Source organism: Hydra vulgaris, chromosome 08, assembly GCF_038396675.1.
Source record: "Hydra vulgaris chromosome 08, alternate assembly HydraT2T_AEP".
In the NCBI taxonomy this organism is placed as follows: domain Eukaryota; kingdom Metazoa; phylum Cnidaria; class Hydrozoa; order Anthoathecata; family Hydridae; genus Hydra; species Hydra vulgaris.
In genome coordinates, this window is record NC_088927.1 from 35,876,248 (window position 1) to 35,903,214 (window position 26,967).

Genomic DNA, 26,967 nt, shown 5'->3' on the forward strand with positions numbered 1-26,967 from the left:
ACATTACTATATACGATTTCATTTTGCGTACTGCTAATATCTAAATACAATTCTTTATCGATTTCATTGTTCAATACATTATTGTTGGCTTCTATTAAATTTATGGTTTGTTTGGAGCTATCGTTAAATTTAAGCTTTTTCCAAAAATTAAATAATTCTCTGAAGTCAGTTTTCCCTCCCCATTCTTTATTTCCGGTTTTTTCAAACTGTAGCAATACTTCAGGTGCAACGTTGTTTTTAAATATGTTTCCCACGTTATTATGGCTTGGAAGATTTGTTTCATTATTATCAATTGTGGAATTCAATTTAACACACTGAATTACTTTTTTATAATCAATATTGTTCGTATTAAATGGGAATATTCCTTTTCAACCTAATTCCGTTAATATTTTTTTCATATTTGGACCCATAACAAAATAATTCAACAACATTGGTATATTTTCTTTGCGAATTTCATTAAAATCGTTATCCAATTTAAATTGCCGACAAATGTTCTGCATTTTTTTCATTGGTCTAACACATCTAATGGTTGTAAAATGTGTGTAACATTAGGAAACAATAAAATCAAATGAATTCTTTCCGAAGAGCAATACATGCTGAGCTCTTTTGACAGATGAGAGCGATATCCACCCATGAACATATATATAGGTAATTGTGTATTAATAGATTTTAAATATAATACTAACACATTTGTGAAGTACTCATAAAAGCATTCGGCGGTCATCCAGCCACTGTCACTTTTACCGAGTCCCCAACCTGGTGGTGCAGCAGCAGCAATAGTTTTTGGCATTCGAGCATACTTGTTAATGGTGGTGCAAATTCACCATTTGCATTTAAGCAAAATAGAGTTGTAAGGTTTTCCTTATCGCTGTTGTTGTAGTCTTCATAAACACTTCTTCCTCTAATGCCAATTACTTTTCCAGCTTTTTGGTGCTAACTCAAAACCAGTTTCGTCTAAATTAAAAACACGAGATGGATTATTAAGGTAATGCGCATCATCGCCTAATAATTCATACACTTCATTAAACCATTTTCTTATCGATGCTTCAGTTATAAGAGCTCTAGCTCAACTAATATGCTTTGCTTGTTTTTGCGATAATTCCTTATGACGACGCATAAATTTATAAAACCAGTTTTTACTTGGGATATCATCTTTAAATAGTGTTTTTATACCTCGCCCTATAACTATTTTTTGTACTATCTTAATAACCTTTTTGTTATCGCAAAACCCATGTTAGCGCACTGCATTAACAAAGCAACCAATTCATTCTCTATTTCTTCTCCAAGATATGATTTAAAGCCAGAGTTTTGCCGTTTGGGTTGGCTTTTACCAGATAATTTGTCGCGTAAGGTACTTTCAGGAACATTAAACTTTTTGCTGATACATAAAATATTTTCACCTTTATTTAAAGCTCTAAGTGCTGCATGCAGTTGTTCTTCTGAATACAAAAGCTTTTCTCGAATATATTTTTTTTTTCTGAACCTTGCATCTTTTTAATCGGATTCATTTTACATAATAAATAAAGTATAAAAAACATATCAAATAAATACTCCCTAGGGTTAAATTACCTTTAATTGGTAATTGAGTTGAACTGAAATGGTTTTTAGAGAGAAAATTTCACAAAACAAAACACGTCAGAAAAAATATTTTAATAAACGGTAAGTGCTAACTATTATAATTTTCGTAATCACCTACCGTGTAAAAGATTAAACAATGTTATACAAAAAATACTAATATTGTTTTATAAAATTTAAAATATTCAATGTTTTTACAACTATTTTAAATTTTTATTAAAAAAATTATATTAGTTTTAAGCCGTAAAAAAACTAGACAAACTTTTTTTTACTGCTAAAGATTTTTTTAAGAAAGCAATAAAAAATCATTTACGGGTAAAAAAACATCTCAAATCTTTAAAAATATATCTTTTAAAAATTATTTATTAGTGAAATAAGTTAGTTTTGTATAAAACAATACTAAAAAGATAAATTAAAAAAAAAAACATAAAAAATTTACTAATTTTTTCAAAAACCACGGTAGGTGCTTCTTCGCGGTTGGGGGTGCCATGACCCTAGAATACTTGATACTCAAATATATTTTCGAATACAATCAAGTTGTCTCAAAAACACTATCTTGCTTCTAAAAGTTAGGATTATTTTTTACCCCGTCTGCTGCGATACCGAGAATTTCAAAGAATTGCATAGTGTTTTAAGTAACAAAGGTCAAAAGGTGTAATGATGCAATATTATTTTCTTTGATTTGTGGTCGTAAGGATGATTTTCAAAAACAACATTTGTTTTCATTGCCTAAACCAGCTCAGCCTTGGTAGCTTCACATATTAGGCTATTAGAAAAACTGAACGCAATTAGTTCTTCGCTCTTAAACAAAGATCTATTTGCATTGTTTTTGTATTGTTTTGTCATACATAGTACTTGCACCATGTATAACACACTGCCTTTATTGCCACATTAGCAACTGTTAAATTAGTTGATTTGTAAGACTGGAGTTTTTCAAAACACTTAAGATAATTAAGTGGTGCTTGGATGGTGTAAACACAATAGGATAACATGATATATTTGTCTCACAATCTTTCATTCAAAATCAGGACCGGAGAAGAAACAACTTTAAAATGGATTGCATTTGTAATACATCTGATCCAATACATTTCTTCAGGTACCGCTAGATAGGTTTATCGAGTTGGGATACGTCTAAATTAGATTAAAAACAGTTTAAGGTGTTCTCTGTTGTCATCACTAGCCTGACTCTTCTTCTGCAAACATGACACAGTAAACTCCACATCCTCTTTCATCATCATTTTGTTGTCGGAGAAGGTTTTTTTGTAATTCATGTTAACTCAGAAGAAAAAAAACTGTTTTTTCTTCTGAGTTACCATGAGCATTTCTGTTATGAAATGCTTAAACAATAATGAACTTTTTAAACAATAAAATTTTAGGTCCGGTTTAGACAAGGAGTTAAATACGTCTCGCCGAGAACAACTTCAAATAAATTAAAGTTGTTCCGACATGCACGATGTAGTAAAGCCAATCAATAGCTCAATTAGAACAGCTGCACCGACTCGAATTCCAGAGTTACTAGCTGTGGTGTTGAAAATGTGCAAGTTATTGTTTGCCTCAGCTACAGTATTTTTCATTGCTTCTCCAACTCATGGAAATACCTCAACCGGACACAAGGGTAGGCACAATTTTTTTCCTCACTTTTTTCAGATACAGAAACGACACAGTATGTTGTGTCAAATGTTTTTTAAGGACTCGGCAAATGCTTTCTTCATAGCTTTCTGTGTAACTTCACCTTTCTTCGCTGCTTTCTGTAAATTTCTCCACTTTATATAAATTCTCTCTCTCTATATATCTATAGTCTCTCTAACGTATCCTGCGTTGTGATCATGGGCAAGTTTTTCCAAAAATCTGAAACTATTTCACTGTGTGTGTGTATATATATATATATATATATATATATATATATATATATATATATATATATATATATATATATATATATAATGTTTTTTTTCTCTAAGAACGCGCCGGCACCTTTTCTTTTAAATATATAAACATTTTTCCATCGTATTTTTATATAATAAATGTATTAAAAATTCTTTAAATTGAAAATGCAAATGTGGGTCGAAAAGATCGAGTAAAACATATTTTTATAATCAAGATCAAGTCAAATATATAAGTATAACACGTATGAAAACGTTACCGCGCTGCCTTTCAGAATCTATTGTTTCTTCGTAAAAACTAAATTTGCTTGAGCAGAATTTACTTTAATTTATTTTCTAATTTATTTTATTATTTATTAAGCCAAATTTTTTTAGTCAGAATATCAGCTCCACAACTATTCGCGTTTCTAAGAAATTCAATCGTTTCTGTGCAATGTTTGTCAGAATATCTCATAATGCGTTATAATGATTTTTTAGAACAAAAAATTTTACGCTATTTGCGACAGTAATATAAAAATAACAGTTAAACAAAAATAACACAAAACTAGTTTGATGTTTCTCGGTTCCTCTTTTACAACTATCTATTTATATAGTCCCCTTAACAAGATAAATTGGGAGTTATAATTGGCAAAAACAAATGTCTCTTGTTCAAGTTGAAATACTGTTGTTTATAGATTCCTCTTGATTTAAAGCAACAAATTCATAATGTTTAAGTTCACGAAATACAGCTTTAGATGCCGGACAAGAGCTCGGAGAACAACTAGCATCTGTTTTGTTTCCTGTAGTAATATCTACTTTAAGTGATTTAAATGAATACAACTATAACATCGCATTGCGCATTTTTGACATATAAAAAGGTAGAATCCGCCACCTATTTTTCTTGAAAAAAAGCACTTCATATATATGTGTATATATATATATATATATATATATATATATATATATATATATATATATATATATATATATATATATATATATATATATATATATATATACATATATATATATATATATATATATATATATATATATATATATATATATATATATACATATATATATATATATATATATATATATATATATATATATATATATATATGTATATATATATATATACATATATATATATATATATATATATATATATATATATATATATATATATACATATATATATAAAATTTATAATTGCTCTGTTCTTTTAAGAACATTGAGCACTCTATTTTGTTGAATACATTTTAAAATTGTATAAAAACACGCTACTTACGCGCGTAAATATATAAATATATATATAAATAAATAAATATAAATATATATATATATATATATATATATATATATATATATATATATATATATATATATATATATATATATATATATGTATATATCTTTATATATATATATATATATATATATATATATATATCTTTATATATATATATATATATATATATATATATATTTTATATATATATATATATGTATATATCTTTATATATATATATATATATATATATATATATATATATATATATATATATATATATATATATATATATATATGTATATATATATATATATATATATATATATATATATATATATATTTATATATATATATATTTATATTTATTTATTTATATATATATTTATATATTTACGCGCGTAAGTAGCGTGTTTATACAGGGGTTATCAAAAAAAAAGGCTTGTTATTAACGTAAGCAATATTCGCTGGTCTCTTAGTCTATATTTCACGTGTGAAAATGGTGGGGATCATGGCGGCTGATGAATACTCCTCTTACGATAATCGTATTGATAATGGTTATGATTCTGAAGAAGATTTTATTGATGATACTCAATTTGAAGATCCTGAAGGATTTGTTGATCCTATGACAGATGAAGGTAGATATTTTAGTGATTTTTATAATCCTAAACAAAATTTGAATAGAATTACAGGCTCAGGGGAAAATTTAAAAGAATTGAGAATTTTTTACTTTTCAATATGATTTTAATTATACATCTTTAACGAGTTTCCTGAAGTTTAATTAGGAAATATTTTTTATGGAGAATATTTCATTTAATTTGAAATGTATCGGATGAAGTTATTTAATTATAATATTTTAAAGAGAATTTTAAAAGTTGTCATAGAAAAAAAGTTTTTATTAGTTTACTAACTATTTGCAACTAAAACATTAAAAATTAAAGAAAAATGAAGTTTTTTATTTCTAAACATAATTTCACAGCAGAGAGAGGTAGAGGATACAGATATTTGGAAAACCTAAGCTTTCAAGTTTTATTCTAAATACTTATTTTACAATTTTATATTACAAAAATAATACAAATTTTCTAAAAATAGATTACATTTAAAACACCAAAATATCGAGCTGCTTCTTGTTTACTATTTGAGATCTATCTAAAAATGCTATTGACAAAAAAACTTAAAAATTTAAAAAACTTAAGAAGACTTTTGAAAGGATGTTTGTTATTTAAGTATATTTTTCTTATTTATATTTAAAAATTTGTTTTATTTAAGTTATTCAATATTTAAACTTATTTTTCTGGTTAATAAAATATTTTGATAACTAATAAACATTAAAAATTTGCTTTTCCATAGCCATTAAATTTTCATGTAAAGTTTCATGTATTTTTGTCTTGTACAAACCACATTTAAAAATATTGTTGTGATAAAAAATAGCCATTAACTTTGTTTGAAGCGAATATTTTTCTTTTGCCGGTGTCCCCAAATAATAGCTGGATATGTCACTAAATTCAAATGTAGTATGTGAAAAGTTTACTAACATCATATTCTCTATATTTTAAAGTAAAATACAAAGAATATGCTGAATACTTATGACTGTTTTTTCCTTTGCTTCTTTTTAGAGTTATTGAATAACTCTTTTGCAAATATTTTTCATTCTTTTTCTCTATATGATAATCTTTTATTATAAAAAAAATCTTTTTCTCTATAAGATAATATAAAATTTCAATTTCAAATTAAATGAAATCTTCATCCGATACATTTCAAATAAAATAAAATATTTTCCATAAAAAATTTATTTGATTGTTAAATATTTAGCTCTGTAATGTTTATTTTTTTGGTCATAACACTTAAATTAAATTAATTTGCTTTAAAGTAAAGAAAATTATGGGTTAAAAGTAGAAACAATGGACTTAAGGGTTGAATGAAATATGCTAATTGTTAACTTAGTGAATAGGACTTTGATTAAATGTGTCTAAACTAACCTGTGAATTTCTTTAAATTTTTTGTATAAATTTTAAATCAATTATTATTAAGTCTATTTTCATATAAAATATGCCTCGTAAAAACTTGCATTCAAAGAAGAAGAAAAAAGGAAAAACACTGAAAACCAAGTTGAAAAATAAGAGAAAAAAAAATTTCTTGATTTTAAATGACAAAAACCGTTTTGTTTTGTTTTTAAATGTCATATAGTTTTAAAATTAAACATTTTGCTGCATTGTGCTATTGAAAAATTAATTATTTTATTTATTAAGATAACTCTAAGCAGGGATGTATAACCTCAAACTGTTTTAGAATTTTATAGCTATGTATTTTTTTGTTGGCATTATGTTGTATCTAATTTCAGGCCTTGTTTTAAATGAAAAATGCTTAATGCATTAGCCAAATGTGAATTTGATGTCATAAAATTCTTTTTGCTTTTTTATTTTTTAAGGGCATTAACTTTTTTAAATTACTGCATAATATTAATTACCGCAAAACGAGTTGAATATTATTTAACTTGTTTTCTTAATCAATATTAGGAAATGTTTATATTAGAAATTTTTTTTCTTATCTTTTTTTTTAATAATAATTAAATTAAATTTTATTTATTTAATTTATAAAATTTTTCATATAAACAAATTGTTTTTCTCAACATTTGTATAAATGCGTTAAAATATTGTTAAAATTTTTCAAATGATTATTTCTTAAATAATCATTTTTGTAAATTTGCAACTAAAAATGATTTTTTATTATAAAAAAATTACATTAATTTATCTACTTTATTTATTAAGTTTGTTATTTTATTAGGTTTTTTTTTGTGAAAGCAAAGATTATTTTTCTAAACACTATTTGTTAAAATCATATCGTTGTATCATTTATATTATGTCATTATAAACACCATTTGTTAAAATTATATCATTGTATCGTTTATTAAAAAGTAATTGCTGCGCTCTATTTGCGTTATAAAAAAAAGTTTAACTTAAAAAAGTTTAACTTAAAAAAAAAGTTTAAACTGTTTTGTGCAATTTTTTGATACAGCCTCGGAATACGTTTATATTAAATTTAATTTTAAGTTAAAAAAAAATTTGGAAGAAAGTAAACCGAAAAAACAATTGCGATAAAAATGAGCTAATTTTTTTAAAAAATAAATAAATTTTTAATATTGAACAATATCTAGTAATATTTTTTAAAAAATTTGCCAGTTAAGTTAAACCCAAGCATAACTTTAATTTTAATTAACTTAAATATTTTTTTAAATCAGTATGTGTATATATATATATATATATATATATATATATATATATATATATATATATATAATATATATATATATATATATATATACATACATACATACTTGTCTTCTCCGTTTGAAATTTACTGCCAGCGCACGAAAAAGCGCTGGCTGGACCGTAATTATTTGACTGGTGTGCGCAATTTAAAAAAAATTTTTTTTTGTACCTCTTTTATTAGAATTTGATTAAGAAAAAATATTTGTTGCAATTTAAAAACACGCTTGAAATTTTATGGTGAGCGCTTAAAAAAGCGCCAGCTGTAGTATTAGCGAGCATTTGGGCGAGCGCAAAACTAAAAGAGCGCGAAAGCGCTCATCAAACGGAGAAGACTGTATATATATATTTTTTAAATCAAAATTAAATTTTTTTTATCAGAATAAAATTGTATATTTTTACTAAATTAGTTTAAAATAAAATTGTATGTTTTTATTAAATTAAATCATATATTTTTATCAGAATTAAATTATATTATAATGATTTTTGCTACAAGCTTAAAGTGTTAGCGTTTTTCAAGCAAAAAAATCGGTTATTACAATAATCAAAATAAATTAATTATAAATTATTTATTATATAGAAATTTAAGTAAATTTTTATAATGCAATCAAAAGTTGCATAAATATTCATGTCCTTGCAAGAAGATAAATAAAAGTTTTTATTATATATATTTCTTTCATGACTTTTTTTTAAATATATTAAACTTAATTATAATAAACTTTTATTAAAATTTAGTTATATATTTTAATTATATTAAACGTTCCGTTTAATAACTTTGTATATAAATAAAAACTTGTTAACTATAAAAAGTTTTGTTTTCTGTTACTAAATATTTTGATAAAACAATTAGCTTAATAGAGATGAAGTTTTTGTAGTTTTTAATTTTATTTGAGTTTTTTTCATTATCATAGCACTTATATCTAATTACTTTTGTAACAAGCTTTTTTACATAATCGTCATTCAAAAGTTAATGTGGTTTTTAATAAAGTTATTTCTTTTATTTTACTGCTTATAGAATAATTTAAAAGTTAAAAAAGGATGAAAAGTTGCTTAATGGAAATCGCTCTAAGCGTACATAACGCGTACATAAATTACCAGCAGCTTAATGATTTAAAACAAGGCCTGTAATTTATTAATCATTCAGTTATTTTATGATTCATAATAACTATACCATTTCAATTGTATAGTAAGGATCTAAAGCATGGCAATATTTTTGTAAAGAAAAATCTGGTGAATCTACCACTTGCAAAAAGTGTGGTGTAAAAATGTGTAAAAGATTTTTTACCAGCAAGATCTTTTGTCATTTAAAAAACGCATACAAAGGAATGGATTTAGATATGAAGTGCTGCATGAAAACACTTGATCAAAAGTAGGAAATGTGCAAAAATAAATTGTGTTTGTTAAACAGCAGGCTATTGAGGAAATTGTGTCAAAGCTAGCAACGGTGATAAGTGCCATAACAAAAAGTGAATTCATTAGAAAATTGTCAGAAAGAGGCATTAAAAAAAAAAAAAGATATTACCCAAAAATCCATGCTACGTTATGAATAAAATAAAAAAACAATATGATTAATATGAGCCAAAAAAAGTGTTACTTTAGAAATAATGTTAGTAGTATCTAGCAGGTCATGATTTTCTTTTTCCTTAGTCGAATATACGTCTTTAAGAAATCAACATTATTTAAATATAAATTTACACTTATCAACAAAGTTTTGAAACCTGGGGATGACTTCAATAACTGGATCAATTCCTGCTGATAAAATTTTGGATTAGTAGAAAAGAAACGGTCAAGTTCTAATTTATAAATGAAAAGGCAAATCATAGCAAATATCACTAAGGGAGCATCCATAATGAAAAAATATGGACAGCAGTATGCGATGTGCTTTATAAAAAGTCAAACTCTTCAGAGGCAAAAAGTATTGAAGGTGATTCACAGTTCAAGATTCTGATGACAATTCCTGAGAGCAATTTTTATGATTGTTATGATTATGATGATATTGATTGTTATGATTATGATGAGATTGATTTGGATAAATTTGGACATAATGACCAGTCATAGTGCTTACGAAGCACTACATTCACTTATGATTTACAAATTAGCCCTAATATTTTTTTCAATGATTCAGAATGTTCGAAAAGTTGTTCAAATGTTCCACAAATCACCCCTTAAAAATGAAATCTTTCAACTGTACGTAAAATGTACGTTTCATAAAGATATTAAGCTGATGTTGGATGTAAAAGCAAGGTGGAATAATCTTGTTGCAATGTTAGAGAGATTTCTTAAAGTAAAAGTATGTATATTTAAAGCAATGATAAGAAATTCTCAATATTTCCAAAGAAGAATATGCAATAATAAATGCAATAAATTTTTGCTGCAACCAATAAAAGTTAAAATAGAAAAGCTTGGCAGAAGTAATGCTACTATATAATTGCATAATTGGAATTAATTTAGAGTGAAAATGGAGCTAACATGTTCAAATTGTTGTTGGTCAGATTTTAAGTTTTATAAAGTATATATACTTCAACAAAATGAAGGAAAAACTTTTGCAATTTTCATTTAACGTAAGTTAACAAAAACATGATAAATATTTGTTTTTTCCAAAATTTAGTTTATAAAGTTTCTTAATAAAATGTGACAAAGAATATTCAATGTTATATTTTAACATTTAAAGTTTTGAATAACGATGCTTAGTTAAAACACATTTTTATTTTAAATTTGTGTAACGTAAATTAAAATTATATGCATTTATTAAGGTTCTGGTGCTTTTTTATTACGGTTTTTGTTTACGAAATGAATTATGTCATTAAGTTATTTTTATTTTGTCGCATTGGTTTGACAAGGTTCTAACTGAAACTTTATATTAGGAGAATTTAGAAAAAAAATCTTTTATATTTTTTAATCTTAAATAAATTTATTTATATTATTGTTTTTTTATTTGCTTATGTATTCTTATTTTGGTTGACATAATTTTACATAAATAAATATAAAAAGAATTAAATAAATATTTTAATAAGACAATTTTTTTAATTTTTGTTAAAATCATTTATTTTATAAATATATGTTTCGACTATATCATAGCCATCATCAGTTAAATATATATTAAAATGCTCAAATTAAATTAGTTGAATTAAGTTAAATTAATAGAGATGGTTGATTAAGAAAATCCATAGCTCTTATATTAAAAACACCAAAATCGACATTTCAACGCGTTGTCTATAAATTTGAATGCGCAGGCTGTAAATCCTGTTATATTGGCAAAACGATTTAAAGACACAAAAAATCGAGCACTAAAAAAGGGATAAAACTCACATTTATAAACATATTCATTCAAATGAAAGCTGTTTTTATAGTTTTAATCATGCTAATTTTTTTAATTTTGGATTCGGCCTTCAACAAATTTATATTAAAACTCAAAGAAAGCATGTACATAGAGTGGGAAAAACCCACTAATAATAAACAAATGAACCATTTAAAAATGACAATTTCAATTTAGTTCCTTTTAACATTACCAGTTCTTTTATCTTTTTAAAACATTACATTATTTAATTGCATTTTTATTGTATTTTTTATTAAAAGATCTCTATTAATTTAACTTAATTTTACTAATTTAGTTTAAGCATTTTAATATATTTTAACTGATGATGGCTATGATATAGTCAAAACATTTATAGAATAAATGATTTTAATAAAAATTAAAAAAATTATCTTATTTATTAAAATATTTACTCATTTTGTGCTGAAGAGAAGCTTTGGAAATTATATAAATACTTTTATTTAGACAAAAAAAAAAAATTTATTGGCAATTCTCCTAATATAAAAAAAAATCAGTTAGAACCTTTTTTATTTTCGTTTTAGTAAAACAAATTTGTAAATACAATTAAGGGGGGTCATCCATAAAGCATGTCACCCTATATTTGTCAATTCTTAACCCCTTCCTTCCTGTTACAAATGATCACATATACATGAACCCCCTCTCCCTCCTAAACTGTGATTGCAGTTTTTATGTCAAAAATATTTTATAAGGTTTAAATGTAAATATTTTGCAGCATTTTAAAAAGTTCAACCTAATGAAAATAAGGCAATATGCATAAACGTAAGAAGTGTAAATAAAAGCTTCGATAAAATTAATTTAAATGACTTAATAAGTATTAACTAAGTTGTCATGCTAAAATAATTTTTTAAAGCTGCTCTTGGTCTTGCGGAAAAACGATTTTCAATTTGATAACTTTCATAAATGTTATGAAAAATCACTCAGGAAGAGTGCCATCAGTTTTTTGAAATTTCCTTTGTTAATTATTTTTTAATGAATGAGTTCAATACTTTTGCAATTCTTTTGTTATATAACTCTTTCTCTTAATAATAAAAACTCTTGGTAATGTAAGTTATGTGACATAAGTTAGATATATATTATCAAAAAAACCAGTTTATTTTTCCTTAACCGGTAACCTCTGATAAATTTTTATATACATTTTTTTTAAGTTGGTATAGAATTCTTAACATCTCGTAAAAGTTTCTAATACAAACCGCTTTACTTATTTGCAGAAATCAGACCTAAAAGTTAAAACAATTTTTTTACCTTGATTTCTGTGTAACATAAGTTAATTGGCATTTTCAGTGATAAGTTTGCCGTCTTTTGGCCAGACTCAAAACTTTTTAGCTTATTTTGTTCCTTAGACTAAAAGCTTTCATACAAAATAACTAAAATTTTAATTTACAGTTTTAATAAGCAAATATTTGATAAAGTTGTTAAACTTTAATTTTGTAGTAATGTACAACCTTTAATTTTTTAGTAAGGCTATCCAAAAGGAAATTAAAAAAAGAAGTTAAAAAAAAAATTGCTATCTACCCAATCAGTTTTTGCAGCTTTGCAACAAATGGTTTGCATCCAACACGATACAAAATAACAAAATAATTTAGATTTCCAAGATATAAAGAGGAATGTCTTAACAGGGCTCGAATAAACACAAAAAAATCTTATCACAAAAAAAAAATTTTTTCAACTCCACCCCACCTCTTTATCCCCAGTGTGTGTGTGTGTGGGGGGGTGCGTTACTATAAAATAGTATCTTTGTACTTTAGTTTGTAATTGTTTTTTTTTAACATAATCTCTTATATTTAAATATCATCATATATTTTTGTCATTTGGCGGAGTTTAAAATAGCATATGTTTTTGTTATAGTTTACAGCTTAAGTTAGTTTAAAGTTTAAGTTGCAGGTATAGTGTAATGAGCAAGTAACATATTTAATGCTATTATATTACTTTAAGTAATTGTTTTCACTTAACTTAATACTTAAAAAAGTTAAAGTAAAAATGCAAATATTTAAACCACTTTAATTAGTTAATACTTTAATTATTATGATAACTCTTTAATACGTTCATGCTGAAAATAAAACACATGGTATTTTGAAAGAGTATTGAATTGTTATTGTATAACAGCAATAAAGAAATACTGAAATTTTGTTTTTACAATATTATATATAAGAGCTTAAGACACAAGCTCTTTATATTGTTAAAGTTGTGTTCATCTAAAACAACTTCGTGACACTGTTTTTGCAGTTTATAATGTAATAACATGCGTTTAAAATAAAATAGCAAAATGCGTTTAAAATAAAACAAAGTCAATAAATAGAATTGTTCATATTAATTAATAAATTAAAATTGTCATAAAACTTTAAACTTCATATATGCGCAAAGACATTCTATATCTATAGACCAAACAATCAAAGCAAAAAACATTAGATAATGTGTTTTTTCTAGTTTCTTGCTTCTTGATATAGCGTACTATTAAAAATTTAAGTATTAATTTTTTCATTCAAATGGTTTTTAAGTTGACGTTTTTATTCAATTTTTCGTTCAAATTGGTTTGTAATGAAAAGTGAAAGAAAAAAACTTGGTTTAATAAATCAAATTATACTTTTTTAAATAAATGCTGAAATTATTGTTTTGGAAAAAAATTTGTTCGAACAGAAGTAAAATAATTTATTTTTTAATTTAATTTTTGGTTCAATGTTCGCAATAATCACTGGTTTAATGTTTGTAATAGAAAGTTTCAACTTAAATAACTTTTTTCAAGAAACAAATTATGATTAACCGTTCAAAATGTTAATGGTTCAAATAAAACTTTCTTCCTCGCTTGCACTATGTTCTTAATCTGATATTGTTACTGTAGCTAGATCTATGTTTAACTTTCAGGAATGCTCTTTGCTATGCCACCAGGTGTTATGGACGTTGCTGCAATTAAATTTATAATTATTGAGGGTTAAAAATTCTTTTAAATTTTTCCAATTTTTTATTTATTTTAAATTTCAATCGCAAATTTATTTAAATAAGAAAATCTTTCTAAAAATAACTTGCGTGTTTATAGTAAATATTTAATCTTGATATCGCTTTAAATAAAATAAAAGTATTTCGTTTATATATATATATAAATAAAATAAAAGTTATTCCGTTTTTGTTCGAGATTATTAGTTAAAATAGTTTTTATATTAATTAGGTAAAAGCTTATTATATGTTAACAACATATAAGATATAAATAGAAACATTTGTGTGGCTAACTTTTGCGAGTCTTTAATACTAAGCAAATTAATTAGTTGAGTAACTTAACCGTATTAACTTACCTGGTTGTTTTGATTTAGTTAATAGGTAAATTTACGGTTATGTACTTTATCCTGTTTTATCCATTAAGTATATCAAATTAAATATAACCTAAAAATACTATTGGATTCTAAGCAGAGATTTAAAGTAATTTAAATTTAACTTTATGTTAAATGAAAATCTCCAAGCAAGAGAGCAAGTGATCATACTTTTATTCAAAAGATAAAATTAGAGTGACATACTTTATGACCCCAAATAAAAAACTTAGATAAAAACATTCCTTTTAAGAATGGTAAAAAAAAGATATGCAAAATTGGAAAAATAATAATAATAATAAGAAAGTTAAAAAAAAAATCAATTCTTGAAAATATTTAAAAAAAAAAAAAAAACTAATTGTGAAGGTGTGAAAATCAATTGTGATTCACAATCTCGATTAAAAAAGGCGATTAAATAGTCATTTAAAAAAGCTTTTTAAAAAGATTTAAATTATTAATCATGTTCACAAAAATTATTAATCATCATGTTCACAGGTATACAAGTATAAATTTAAATCAATAGATAAATTTAAATGTTCTTTTAATTACCCATCAAGTTCTTATTGATTGAGCATATTTCTTTCTCCTCAAATGTAAGGGTAAAACAAATTAGTTTTCAAATTATATGAAGTTTCTTTTAAAAAAGTTTTTTAAAAAGCTAAAAAAAATTTTGATTTGATTTGTGCATATTTAAATGCAGCTCCAAAGTTCTCTACAATATTTAGAGAAAAAATCAAAAATCTTGTTAAAAAAAAAAAAAAATTTAAAGCTCTTAACTACTATTTCATTTTACTTTAATCAAAATCCTATTATTGCTGATTTCATTCGTTCAATTTTTATTTATATCAGCAACCATGTTAAAATTTGAAACAAAATCAGCAAAAAAAGTCATTAAATGTTGAACTAAACATTTTACAAAAATATGTACAATTGAGAGCGTAAGATCAAAATAGTTTTAATACACAGATTCTTGCCCGTCTTTGCCATTGTTTAAATATCATTTTAAATATCAATTTAAATGCTAATAAAAATTTCTTTTTTCACTTGATAAAAAAAAATTTTTTTTAAAGAATTTATAGATATAATCTTGTAATGTTTTAGAATATGTCAAAGCTGGTTTATTTGATTATTTTGATTTATTAAAATAAATATAACTTAAATTTTAAATTATATATAATTTAGTAAATAAATTATGTAATAATAATTTAGAGTTAGTTGGGGATATCCTTGAACAACGACCAAAAGAAAGTGATAGTCTTGATACAGTTATAATTGTAGACAATGTCCCAATTGTTGGACCTGATCGTCTTGAGAAACTTAAAAGTATGATTCATAAAGTTTTTTCAAGCTTTGGAACCATTGTGAATGACTATTATCCAGAAGAAAATGGAAAAACTAAAGGGTAATGAAATTTCATATTCAAAATCATAATCAAAGTTTGAAAATAAATCTAAAAAATTGTTATACATATAGTAAATATTATATGAATAGATATAATAAATAAATTATAAAAGTTGTTTTTTATATACTTTTTTTTAATATTTATTAACTAAAAAATAAATGGTAAAAATGTTAAGTAACATTTGGTAAAACCTTTTATTATAAATTGTTTACTTATAAGGATAAATAAAGGAATTTTGAAATTCGATTCATGGCAATCTGTATATCACATTGTAAAAGGTAATTGTTGTAATAAATGTGAATTTATATTGCAATATTTCTACCAGGAAATGTTGAGATTAAATTTAATTTACTGCTCAAGTTGTATCTTAGCATAGCATTGTGGAAGTCATAACATTTTTAGGTAGTAGAATGCAGGTTTGAATTCGGAAGAAGGATTTTTTGTCTTCTGAAATTTTACATTTTAGTGCACATATTTTTATCTGTTTTTAAAATTATTATTATCTACTAATTACTATTTTATAGTTAATTTTAAATTTCATTTAGTAGATGCACCAGAGTATATATACATTGATTGATATAGCTATAGGCACAATGAAGCGTGTATGCGTCAAAAATATATATAGCCTAGGCAAAGTGGAGTGTGCATACTAGTAAACATTAGTACATATGACGTGAATATTAAACTCAAACTCATGAAAAAGAATGTCATATAGAAATGTCAATCAAAATATGCAAAATATTACTTTATTTTCATTGATTTTAATAAAGTTTTCAATACTAAAATTGTAGTTTATTTATATTTCAGGTTTTGCTGTTTATTGCTGGTAGAAATAATATCATGCAATAAATTTAATTGAATTAAAGTTTAACTATTATTTATTAAACTAAAATTACATCACATTTAATAGATACTATATCTATTAAATGTGATGTAGTTCTAGTTTGTTCTGCACTGGTATTATTTAATCTGTTTAAAGTTTCAAACAAAACAAAAAATGATATCTATTAAATGTTGTATTTTGAAGAAATAACTCAAAAGTTTTGATAGAAAGCTTGCAAAAATACTGAAAATAAAATGTCAAAAAGCAATGCAACAAACTTTAAAAGCAAGACAATTTTAAGCAAATTTTTTCAGTTACCATGAAAGTTGGCTTCAAACTAAAATGTGCTTTCAATAGAATTCAAATAAATATTAATGTAAACATAGTGATAACTCTGGTAATGATTTTGATAGTGAAAATAGTTTGGATGATTTTTAAATGTATGAAACCAATGTTAATTCTGAAATAAATAAATAATAAGATTGTCTTATGATGGTTATAATAATAATAATCAAATATAGTAAAAAAAAATTCTTTAAATTTTAAAAATAAGTTTTCCAAATTTACTTGTTACTTTTTTTTTTAAATTTACTTATTAAAAAAATACCTTTTTTAATTTTTAGTTTTTTTTTTTTTTTTGCAAGGCCCCATTATGCACTGTTGAAAAAAATAGCTTGGTGAAAATTTTTTTTTTGCAAGGCGCCATTATGCACTGTTGAAAAAATAGCTTGGTGAAAATTTTTTTGAATTGCTTTTATTTTTTTTGTTGAGTTAAAAACAAAATTATATAAAAATAAAAAACCATACTGTAAGAGTTTTTTCTATTAAATTTATCTTCAAATGCCATTTATGATATTGATATCAAGTAATAAAAAACATTCATGTTAATATCTAAATAATGAAAAACTTTTATGATGTTGGTATCTTAATCATGAAAAACTTGATGTTAATATCTAAATAATAAAAAAGTTCTATTTTAATATTTGCTAGGTACATTTTTCTCGAATTTCCAAAAGCAGAAGATGCAGCTAATGCTATTAAAACTGCCAATGGGTACCGACTTGATAAAAATCACACATTTGCTGTTAATTCCTTTAATGATTTTGAAAAGTAAGTGATCCTAAATTCTTAAATTTTTTTTTTTTACTTTTTTATTGTTGTATATTGATACTTGCTATTCAGAGTTTTAATAAATATAAACCTCTCACACATAACTCTTGTGTTTTAGTTTATTAGGCATTTTTAGTTCAAAAGTTGCTGACAAGTGGAATCTTAATCTTAAATCTAAAAGATCAAAACTTTTTTTTTTTTAACCAAAAGATTATGCACTATGTGCATAAGTTTTTAAGAATCAAATGATTATAATAAAGTTTTAAATTAGTTACAATCCTGGTGTATATTGATTGTCAAAAAGCTTTACTCTATGGAATCCAAATTTAATAAGCTTAAATTTAATCTTTATAATAAAGTTAAATTTAATGATTATAATAAAGTTTTAATTTAGTTACAATCCTGGTGTATATTGATTGTCAAAAAGCTTTACTCTATGGAATCCAAATTTAATAAGCTTAAATTTAATCTGATACTTGTTAAAATTTATACTTGTTTTATGTTAAAAGGCATTTAGTTCCAACAACATTTTTTAAAGATTCTAATACACTGAAAGAATATCTTTGTAATAAATTAAAAACATGAAATTATTAGAAGAATAAAAATCAATTTATTAAATAATTCAATTAGTTGAATTTTTTAATAAATTTATTTAAAAAAAAATAATTTGTTATATTTAAAAAAATAAATAAACCAATGAATTTCTAGTTGTTAAATATTTATTTTTTATTATTATTCTTAATACTGAAATGTACTGTTTTCTTTTTACCTTTAGATATGGTTTTTAATATACTAAGATATTGTTACTAATTTACACCTTTTTATTATTTTAGTTTAAGTTATTTACTTTTAAACTCTTGGATTATTCTCTTTTATCATTATGTTTATAGATACAAAGATATTTCAACTGACTGGGTTCCTCCAGAAAAACGAGTGTTTAACGATTTTGTATGTTTGAAAAGATTTTATTATTTTTTTATTAATAGGTTTCTTGAATAATTTTTATACAGTTTTTTTTTTTTGTATCTACAGGGAAATTTAAAATCTTGGTTACTTGAACCTGATAGTAATGATCAATATTCAATGATGACTGGAAATGGGGAACGGGTTGTTATTTTACAAAATGGTCCAACTGCTCCAACAGTTATTAAGCAAAGAGATGTGAGTAGAAATTTTTTTAAAATATTAAAAAACTATTACTAATTATGTTGAATCTGCAAATAAGAAAAATATCTGAAATGAAGTAAAAATCAAGAAAAATAAACAATTAATTTTTTTACAGCTAACAAGAAATAAGTTACAAATTTAAGTCATGCTTACATGTTTTTGCATTTTTTGAAAACATTTTTAGCTGTCTGCTAAAAAGTTTTAAAATTAATTTATTAAAATTATTAGAACTGGACTGAGTCATATGTAATGTGGTCACCTAAAGGAACCTATATGGCTACAATTCATAAACAAGGTGTTGTTTTATGGGGTGGTGAAGAATTTGCAAGAATCAATAGATTTAATCATACAAATGTTTCACTGATTGATTTTTCACCATGTGAACGGTATTTGGTTACCTTTTCGGCCAATCATATGAACAATCAAGAACCCGTAAGTATTTATGTTAAAGATATGTAAATATTTTGATGTTAAGTAGGAGAGAATAATCTTTTAAATTTCTTGCTTATTTATTTTAAAACAATGAGTTTCAGAATTTACATATATAAATTTTACTTTGATATATGTATATACATATAAGGCGTGCAATTTCACGCTTTATTATGGCCACGCAAATACTATTTAACTTATTTTAACATCTCTGGCTAATCATTTTTTTCATTACTCTGAAAGTTATTGTCTCTACTTAGGTAAGATTTATATTTCACATACTATTGGAGTTACCACATTTTCTATCATTTTCTATTAACTAATTTAGTACTAACCACAAACCATCTTAACTTAGTTTTGATGTTTATGAGTGGTATTTACTTATTATATTTATAAGACATATTTTAGCCATATAAAAAAATGGTAAGTTACTCTTAATTATTAATTACTATTTTCTATTTGGTTTGTGATATTTCTATACATTTAAATTGTTTATTTGAATGCATGTGCATACCTGCATGGGTACACTTTTGTCTCTTGTAGTGTAAGTGTACATGATATTTATATGTATTTACATATTTGTTTATGGTGACACCACGCGCATTACTCACCACCATCACGAGATCTCTAAGAATGTTGGAGCTGTATTTAAAACTGGGATAGTGATTGGGATTTTTGGCTTTTATAATGTAGTCCTATTATATTGTAATATTGACTAGCATGACGTAGAGTGCAGGTGGTGAGACCTGTTGGAAGGACATACCCCTGACGAGTGGCGTTAGTGCAGGTCTCGGGCAGGTCTAGAGTGTGAGTTATGGTTCCCTCTCTTCCTGAGTCATTAAATTTTATTTCTCCTACTAAATAGTCTTTACATTAATGTATGTTTTTTTTTACCTAAATGACAACACCTACAATCTGATTCTATTATCATATCTCCGAGGTCTACGTAACTGGACAGCCCCGTTGGTCACTTTTTGTGATCTTTGTGTCGCATAAACAATTAAAATTTATTCTTTGGCTGGTGAGCCCTGACTTCTTCTAATGTACACCACAACGACAAAACAGACATTAGGTTATCCCGCTATATGTGACGGCGCTGAATAACCTAATGACTATGCTGACAATCACGCACATGTTTATTTGGAAGCTCCACAATGCATGTCGGGTTAGCGTTCGCTGATTATGTGCTCAGATTTAAAATCTCGCTTCATAGCACACCATTCCACACTAGTACAGGGTCATAGTTCTTTTGGCTAAGAGTGATGGCTTGTGGCCTCGGTGACTAATGTGTGCATTTGATCAATTGAAATCCATTCTGTAGGTCTTATGTCTGGCTCTAATGTGCTAGCCCATAAGTGCATAAAAAATGAGTGTGTTTAGCTTTCTATTCACCTGAATTAAAAGTGAGCGGAAGCATAATGAGACCATACTAGGCGACTAAACGGAACATACTAATGTACTACATCATCACACCTGTGGACATCAACAGTCTCTAAAATCAGTAGATCAAATATTTTTTCTTTGTTGCATATGTTTTGCACACGGAGTGACTAGAGCGTTAGTTGTTTTTCCCCGTGCCCTATTAGCGTCCATTCTTCGTTCTTCTACTTCACAAAAGTCTTGCCACACATTTTATATTTTCTTATGATTTTTTATTCAATGATACCATCTATAATCTGTTTTTATTTTCACATCACCCAGGTCTACGTAACTGGACGGCTCCATTGGTCACTTTTTTCGATCTTTGTGTCGCATAAACAATACAAATTTTACTTTGATATCTGTATACACATATATATGTGTGTATATTTATAGTAAAGGCGTGCGATTTCATGCTTTAATATGACCACACAAATACTATTTGATTTTGAAAACTTGACTTAGCTGTTAATATATTTTGAAAATTCCTATACATTTTAAAAGTCCACTAAAAAATCTTACCTATAAAGAAACCTAAAAAAAAACTTATCGTAAAAAAAGCAAATGAATCTTTGTAAAAAAAAAAATTAACTAAAACTAAAACAAAAAAAAATCATTTTTTTCAGCACATTTTTTAAAAACCGTGGTCAAATTATCATAACAAAATATTTGTATGGTCATAAAAAGACTTGAAATTGCATGCCTTCCTGGACAAGCCTATATATATATATATATATATATATATATATATATATATATATATATATATATATATATATATATATATATATATATATATATATATATATATATATATATATATATATATATATATATATATATATATATATATATATATATATATATATGCATACACACTGTATCCATTTGTAAGGATGCAATTTTCCTAATATCATTTTTGCACTCCTGTAAAAATGTGCACTTTAATTTTTCAGGAAAAGAAGAAAAAAATAAAGAATAATGAAAAAAAATTGCTGCCCCATGCCAAACCCTCAGTTAATGTAGCAGCTTTCATTTGCTGCAGCAGGCTATAAGATAGTTTATGTATGTACTAGAAATAACTGCAAATTCCTGTTTTTGTGCGATGTCATGCATTTATATATGTGTATATATATATATATATATATATATATATATATATATATATATATATATATATATATATATATATATATATATATATATATAAAATGTATGTATGTATGTATATACATAGATTTAAAATTACTCCTGCTAGAATTATTGTTTAGTTTTAGGCCAAGGTTGTAAAAAATACATGATACTCAACCAACAGCTACAAAGCAAGGGAATTATTATTTGAAGTTTATTTCTCCTTGACTTTGCCTAAAATAAGCAAATCCTACAAGGCAGCAGGACATAGGGCAGGTAGTACTGGGTTACATGATACCAGTAGCAAGGTGATCATTATGATCCTGAACCTGACCTGAAATATATATAGGCCTCGGCAGGAAGCTCAAACTCCCCTAAATGGATTATGGGAGCAATTTACATATCTCGCAAAAATATAGTTTTCCTCTTTAAAATATAATTTGTCATTGTAACTAAAATGAATAAACAGATAGCTTTTGCAATAAAAAAAAGCTCACGTAAGAAGCTGTTTAGAGGAGCAGCTCGCATTGCTCGCCATTTTCAAAGTTTGTTTCTCCTATACTTTGCGTAAAAAAATTCCGCTTTTGTCCCACCACACACACACCATATAGCTTTCTTACTGTGGACATGTTTCTGTATTCCTTTAGGGGAAACCCCTGGCGAAACGCAAGCCTTCTTTTTTTTGATATTTTTGAAGAGTAACCATGAAATCATCAGATTGAAAAATGCCTGTATAATATGGGAAATATGACTATGGTTTTCAACACACATTTTTCTAAAACAGGTTATTTTAATACAAAATTTAATATAAAAAAGGTTTTTTAATACAAAAATATCAAACAAAATGCTACTTTTCACTGATACAAAAAGGCGCTGATATAAATGCCAGATAATTTTACATCAACCCAATATATATAACCTTGAACTGCAGTTCTAACTTTTTTTTATACTTTTAAAAGTGGAGATTTTCTATGAGATTATTTAATTGGATTAATGTTGCTGTTAAAGTTGAATCATTGTTTTGGATCTAAGAAATAGATATGGTTAAAAAGATATTTTGATTATAATTGAACTTCTCCAGAATCAGTATCATATTATAGTATTGTAGTATATATTAATACTTTTTTTTACAGTTTTCCTTTTACATTCTAATAGTCTGTAAAGGTTGTGGTACTTGCTTATTAAATTGTTATGGAGAGTTGAAGTAGAAAATTCAGAATCAGAATAACTGTTTAATGCAGATATTAAAACAAAAAAACCCAAACAAATATTAATGCAAAAATGTTTACATTTTTGCATTAATATTTGTTTGGGTTTTTTTGTTTTAATATCTGCATTGCAACAACTTGAGGCATCTTATACTATTAATTTTTATGTCATATTTCTATTTAAAAAAACAAAAGCATTTGAGATTCAACTCAAAATCAAATCAAATTACACACATATTCTGAAATTATTTATAACATTTTGGGTAAAAAAGTTTAAATAAAAATAGTTTCAAATAAAAAAATAAAAAAAGTAGAACAAGATCAACAGTAATAATTTTTTTTTAGTAAGATTTTAATATTTAATATTTAAAAATTTAAGATTTTTTAATAAGATTTTTTTTTTTAATTTTATTTATTTTGAACCTTCTAAAGCATTGTTCAAATGGGAAATCTTGAAATTTTATAGTTTTATTATAATACTATATTATTTATTACTATTATTTTACATTAATCAGAATTAAAAAAAACAAGATTTTATAGAGAAAAAAAAAACATTTAAAATTAAAAAAAACTGAATAAATTATAAATAGTATTATAAATTTTAAATATTTAAAATTTATTACTTACGTTTACAAAACAGTTTTAACTTTTAACAGTTTTAACATTGTTCTTTATTTTTTTAAAGATTTATCATTGTACATATATTATTTTTAGAAAAATTGATTTTTTTAATGTTTTTTTTTTCTCGTAAGTAATACCAGTATATCAAGTTCCATCTATGTGTCTTTTTTTAAGTTTAATCTTTAATACTCTACCAATACTGCTTAAGTGTAGAAGTGGCGTGCTGGTTCTATAGGTGTTAAGAATTGACAAATATAGGGTGACATGCTTTATGGCTCTAAAAAGCCCAGGATTTATCTAAAAAAGGCAAGATTTATCTAAAATTTATGCGGGATTTTACCATATAAGTTTATTTGATAACATATTGGATGATATTTATTTAATAACTTGGAATTTCCATTTAAAAAAAAAAAAAACTTTTAAAATTTGTCTAATGGCAATTTCTTGTTAGAGGTATTATATCTTTATCTATGTTAATATCTAATTAGTAATAGATTTTTTATTTTTTTAATTTTCTTAAGATAGATTTAATAGTAAATTTTTACAACCATTTTTTTTATCATTATGCAAATATTTTGATTGCATGAAAAGGTCAGATAACAAACTTGAGATTTCAACTTTAAGTTTTAATGATATATGTTTTAATTAAAAAAACAATTTAATTTTATGAGCAATATTTTTTTATTACTTAAAAACCAACAATTGCAATTTATTTTAATTAAATATTTCAGGCTTGCGAATTCCTATCTGATCCTCGCAATTGCTTTATTCAACTGTTGATTTAACAACCGTTAAAATCCATATAAGTGACATAATAGTAAACATTATTTGAAATTATTCTTGAGGTTAGATATAATAATAGATATTTTAATGTTTGATATAATAATAGATATAATAAAATGCAAAATACTAATATACTTGTTCTCAAATTTTATAACTTTAAATCAGATAATAAAAGAATTTAATTTGTGAAAGCATAATTAGGTGAATAAAAATTATTTCTTAATCATTTAAAGAATGTTGTAAAGTAATTTTTTTTCCTAAAAAGCCCTTCTAAGATAGAAAGCTTACGACCCATGTGGGATTCCTGCATAGCCTCTGGGGTCCAGCACCCTATTGAAGTATAGACATAATCTGATAGACTATATGTAGACTTTAATACTAAGTATATATCTTAAGTATATACCATATTTACATAGTAAAGTTACACTTCACTATGTAAATATGGTGTCACAGATAGGTTTGACGTTTTTTTGAAAATGTCTTGAGCGACCCCTAAAAAAACTTTTGGGGGTCGCTCAAGACCTTTAATCATCAGACGGGTCCCTAATATTTTGAAAAAAAAAGTTCTTTAAAAGCATATCCTGTTGGGTCTCAAAAGAAGTGAAATTTTATAAATTTTTCAAAAATAATATAAAAAATTTATGAAAACACAGATTAAAAAAAGTTTATTTAAAAAAGCTATGAAAATTTGTACTTTTTTTTTTTTTTTTTGTTAAAAAGTTTTTAAGTCAAAATTTAAACTAGTTATCTTTATATAAAATGATTATTGTTTTTGGATGCTTTAAAAAATTTCACTATTTTTGAGACCCAACATTATATGCTTTTAAAGAACTTTTTTTTTTAAAATATTAGGGACCCATCTGATGATTAAAAGTCTTGAGTGACCCCTAAAAGTTTTTTTATTCAAAAAAATTTTTAATGTAGTGTTAATTTATTACATAAAACACATTTAGGGGGTGCCATCAGACATTTTAAAAAAATGATGTTTTATGAACCACCCTAATATGTATATATATATATATATATATATATATATATATATATATATATATATATATATATATATATATATATATATATATATATATATGAAATTCCATGGCAGAAAATAAAAAAGTAGTCCAACTTTATTCTCTTTTTCGTCAACTCTTGGCAAATAAATATTAATGTAGACACATGAAAGTTTATTTAAGGTGTACCTTAAGTACTTAAATTATTTTATTTAAGTCATTTTTATGCTTTCGAAAGTTACAGTTTTTCTCATTGTCGCATAATGAAAAAACTATTATTTTAAAATGTTATTCTAACCATGAGTTTATTTGCATAAGCGGAATTAATTTAGCGTGAAAATGGAGCTATCATGTTCAAATGGTTGTTGGTCATAATTTATACTTAATAAAATATATATATTTCAATAAAATAACAAAAGAACTTTTGCAATTTTCAAGTTAACAAAAGCATGATAAAGTTTTGTTTTTTCATATGCATAAGTTTGTTTTTTTTATTGCAATTTTCATAAGTTAACAAAAGCATAATAAAGTTTTGTTTTTTCTAAAATTTAGTTAAAAAACTTAAGTTTTTTATTAATATATGCGATAGAATAATAAATGTTACATTTTTACATTTAAAGTTTTGAAAACAATGATTAGTTAAAGCACATTTTAATTTTAAATTTGTGTAACGTAAGTTAAAACTACATGCGTTTACTTAAGTTTTGGCATTTTTTTTGTTAACAAAATAAATAACGTCATTATGTAATTCTTATTTTGTCGTGTTGGTTTGACAAGGTTCTGACTGAAACTTTTTATATTAGGAGTTTTAATTAACATCACAAATTATTTTTTTTTAATGTTAATTAAAATTATTTATATTATTGTTTTTTATTTGTTTATGTATTCTTATTTTGGTCGACATAAAAAAATAAGAATTATATAAATATTTTTATTTAGACATTTATAAAAAATAAGAATTTATTCGCTATACTTCTAATATAAAAAAAAATTAGTTAGAACCTTTTTTATTTTTATATTAGTAAAACAAATCGTTTGTAAATGCAATTAATGGGGGTCATCCATAAAGCATGTTACCCTATATTTGTCAATTCTTAACCCCTATCCTCCTGTCACAAACAATCACATATACCTGAGTCCTCTCTCCCTCCTGAATTGTGTGCAGTTTTTATGTCAAAATTATTTTAAAAGTATTAAATGTAAATATTTTGTAGCATTTTAAAAATTCAACCTAATG

General features: G+C 24.6%; 1 protein-coding gene across 1 annotated transcript in view; it reads left to right on the forward strand.

Annotated features, from left to right (window-relative positions):
* The first annotated feature begins 5,161 nt into the window (after positions 1 to 5,161).
* LOC100214470 (eukaryotic translation initiation factor 3 subunit B) overlaps positions 5,162 to 26,967 on the forward strand; it is a 42,982-nt gene continuing 21,176 nt past the window's right edge. The window contains exons 1-6 of the mRNA XM_065803580.1: positions 5,162 to 5,369; positions 15,837 to 16,029; positions 17,843 to 17,962; positions 18,853 to 18,910; positions 18,995 to 19,123; positions 19,358 to 19,561. Coding sequence (XP_065659652.1) covers positions 5,231 to 5,369; positions 15,837 to 16,029; positions 17,843 to 17,962; positions 18,853 to 18,910; positions 18,995 to 19,123; positions 19,358 to 19,561 — 843 coding nt within the window. The 5' untranslated portion in view covers positions 5,162 to 5,230. The remainder of the gene's footprint in view (positions 5,370 to 15,836; positions 16,030 to 17,842; positions 17,963 to 18,852; positions 18,911 to 18,994; positions 19,124 to 19,357; positions 19,562 to 26,967) is intronic.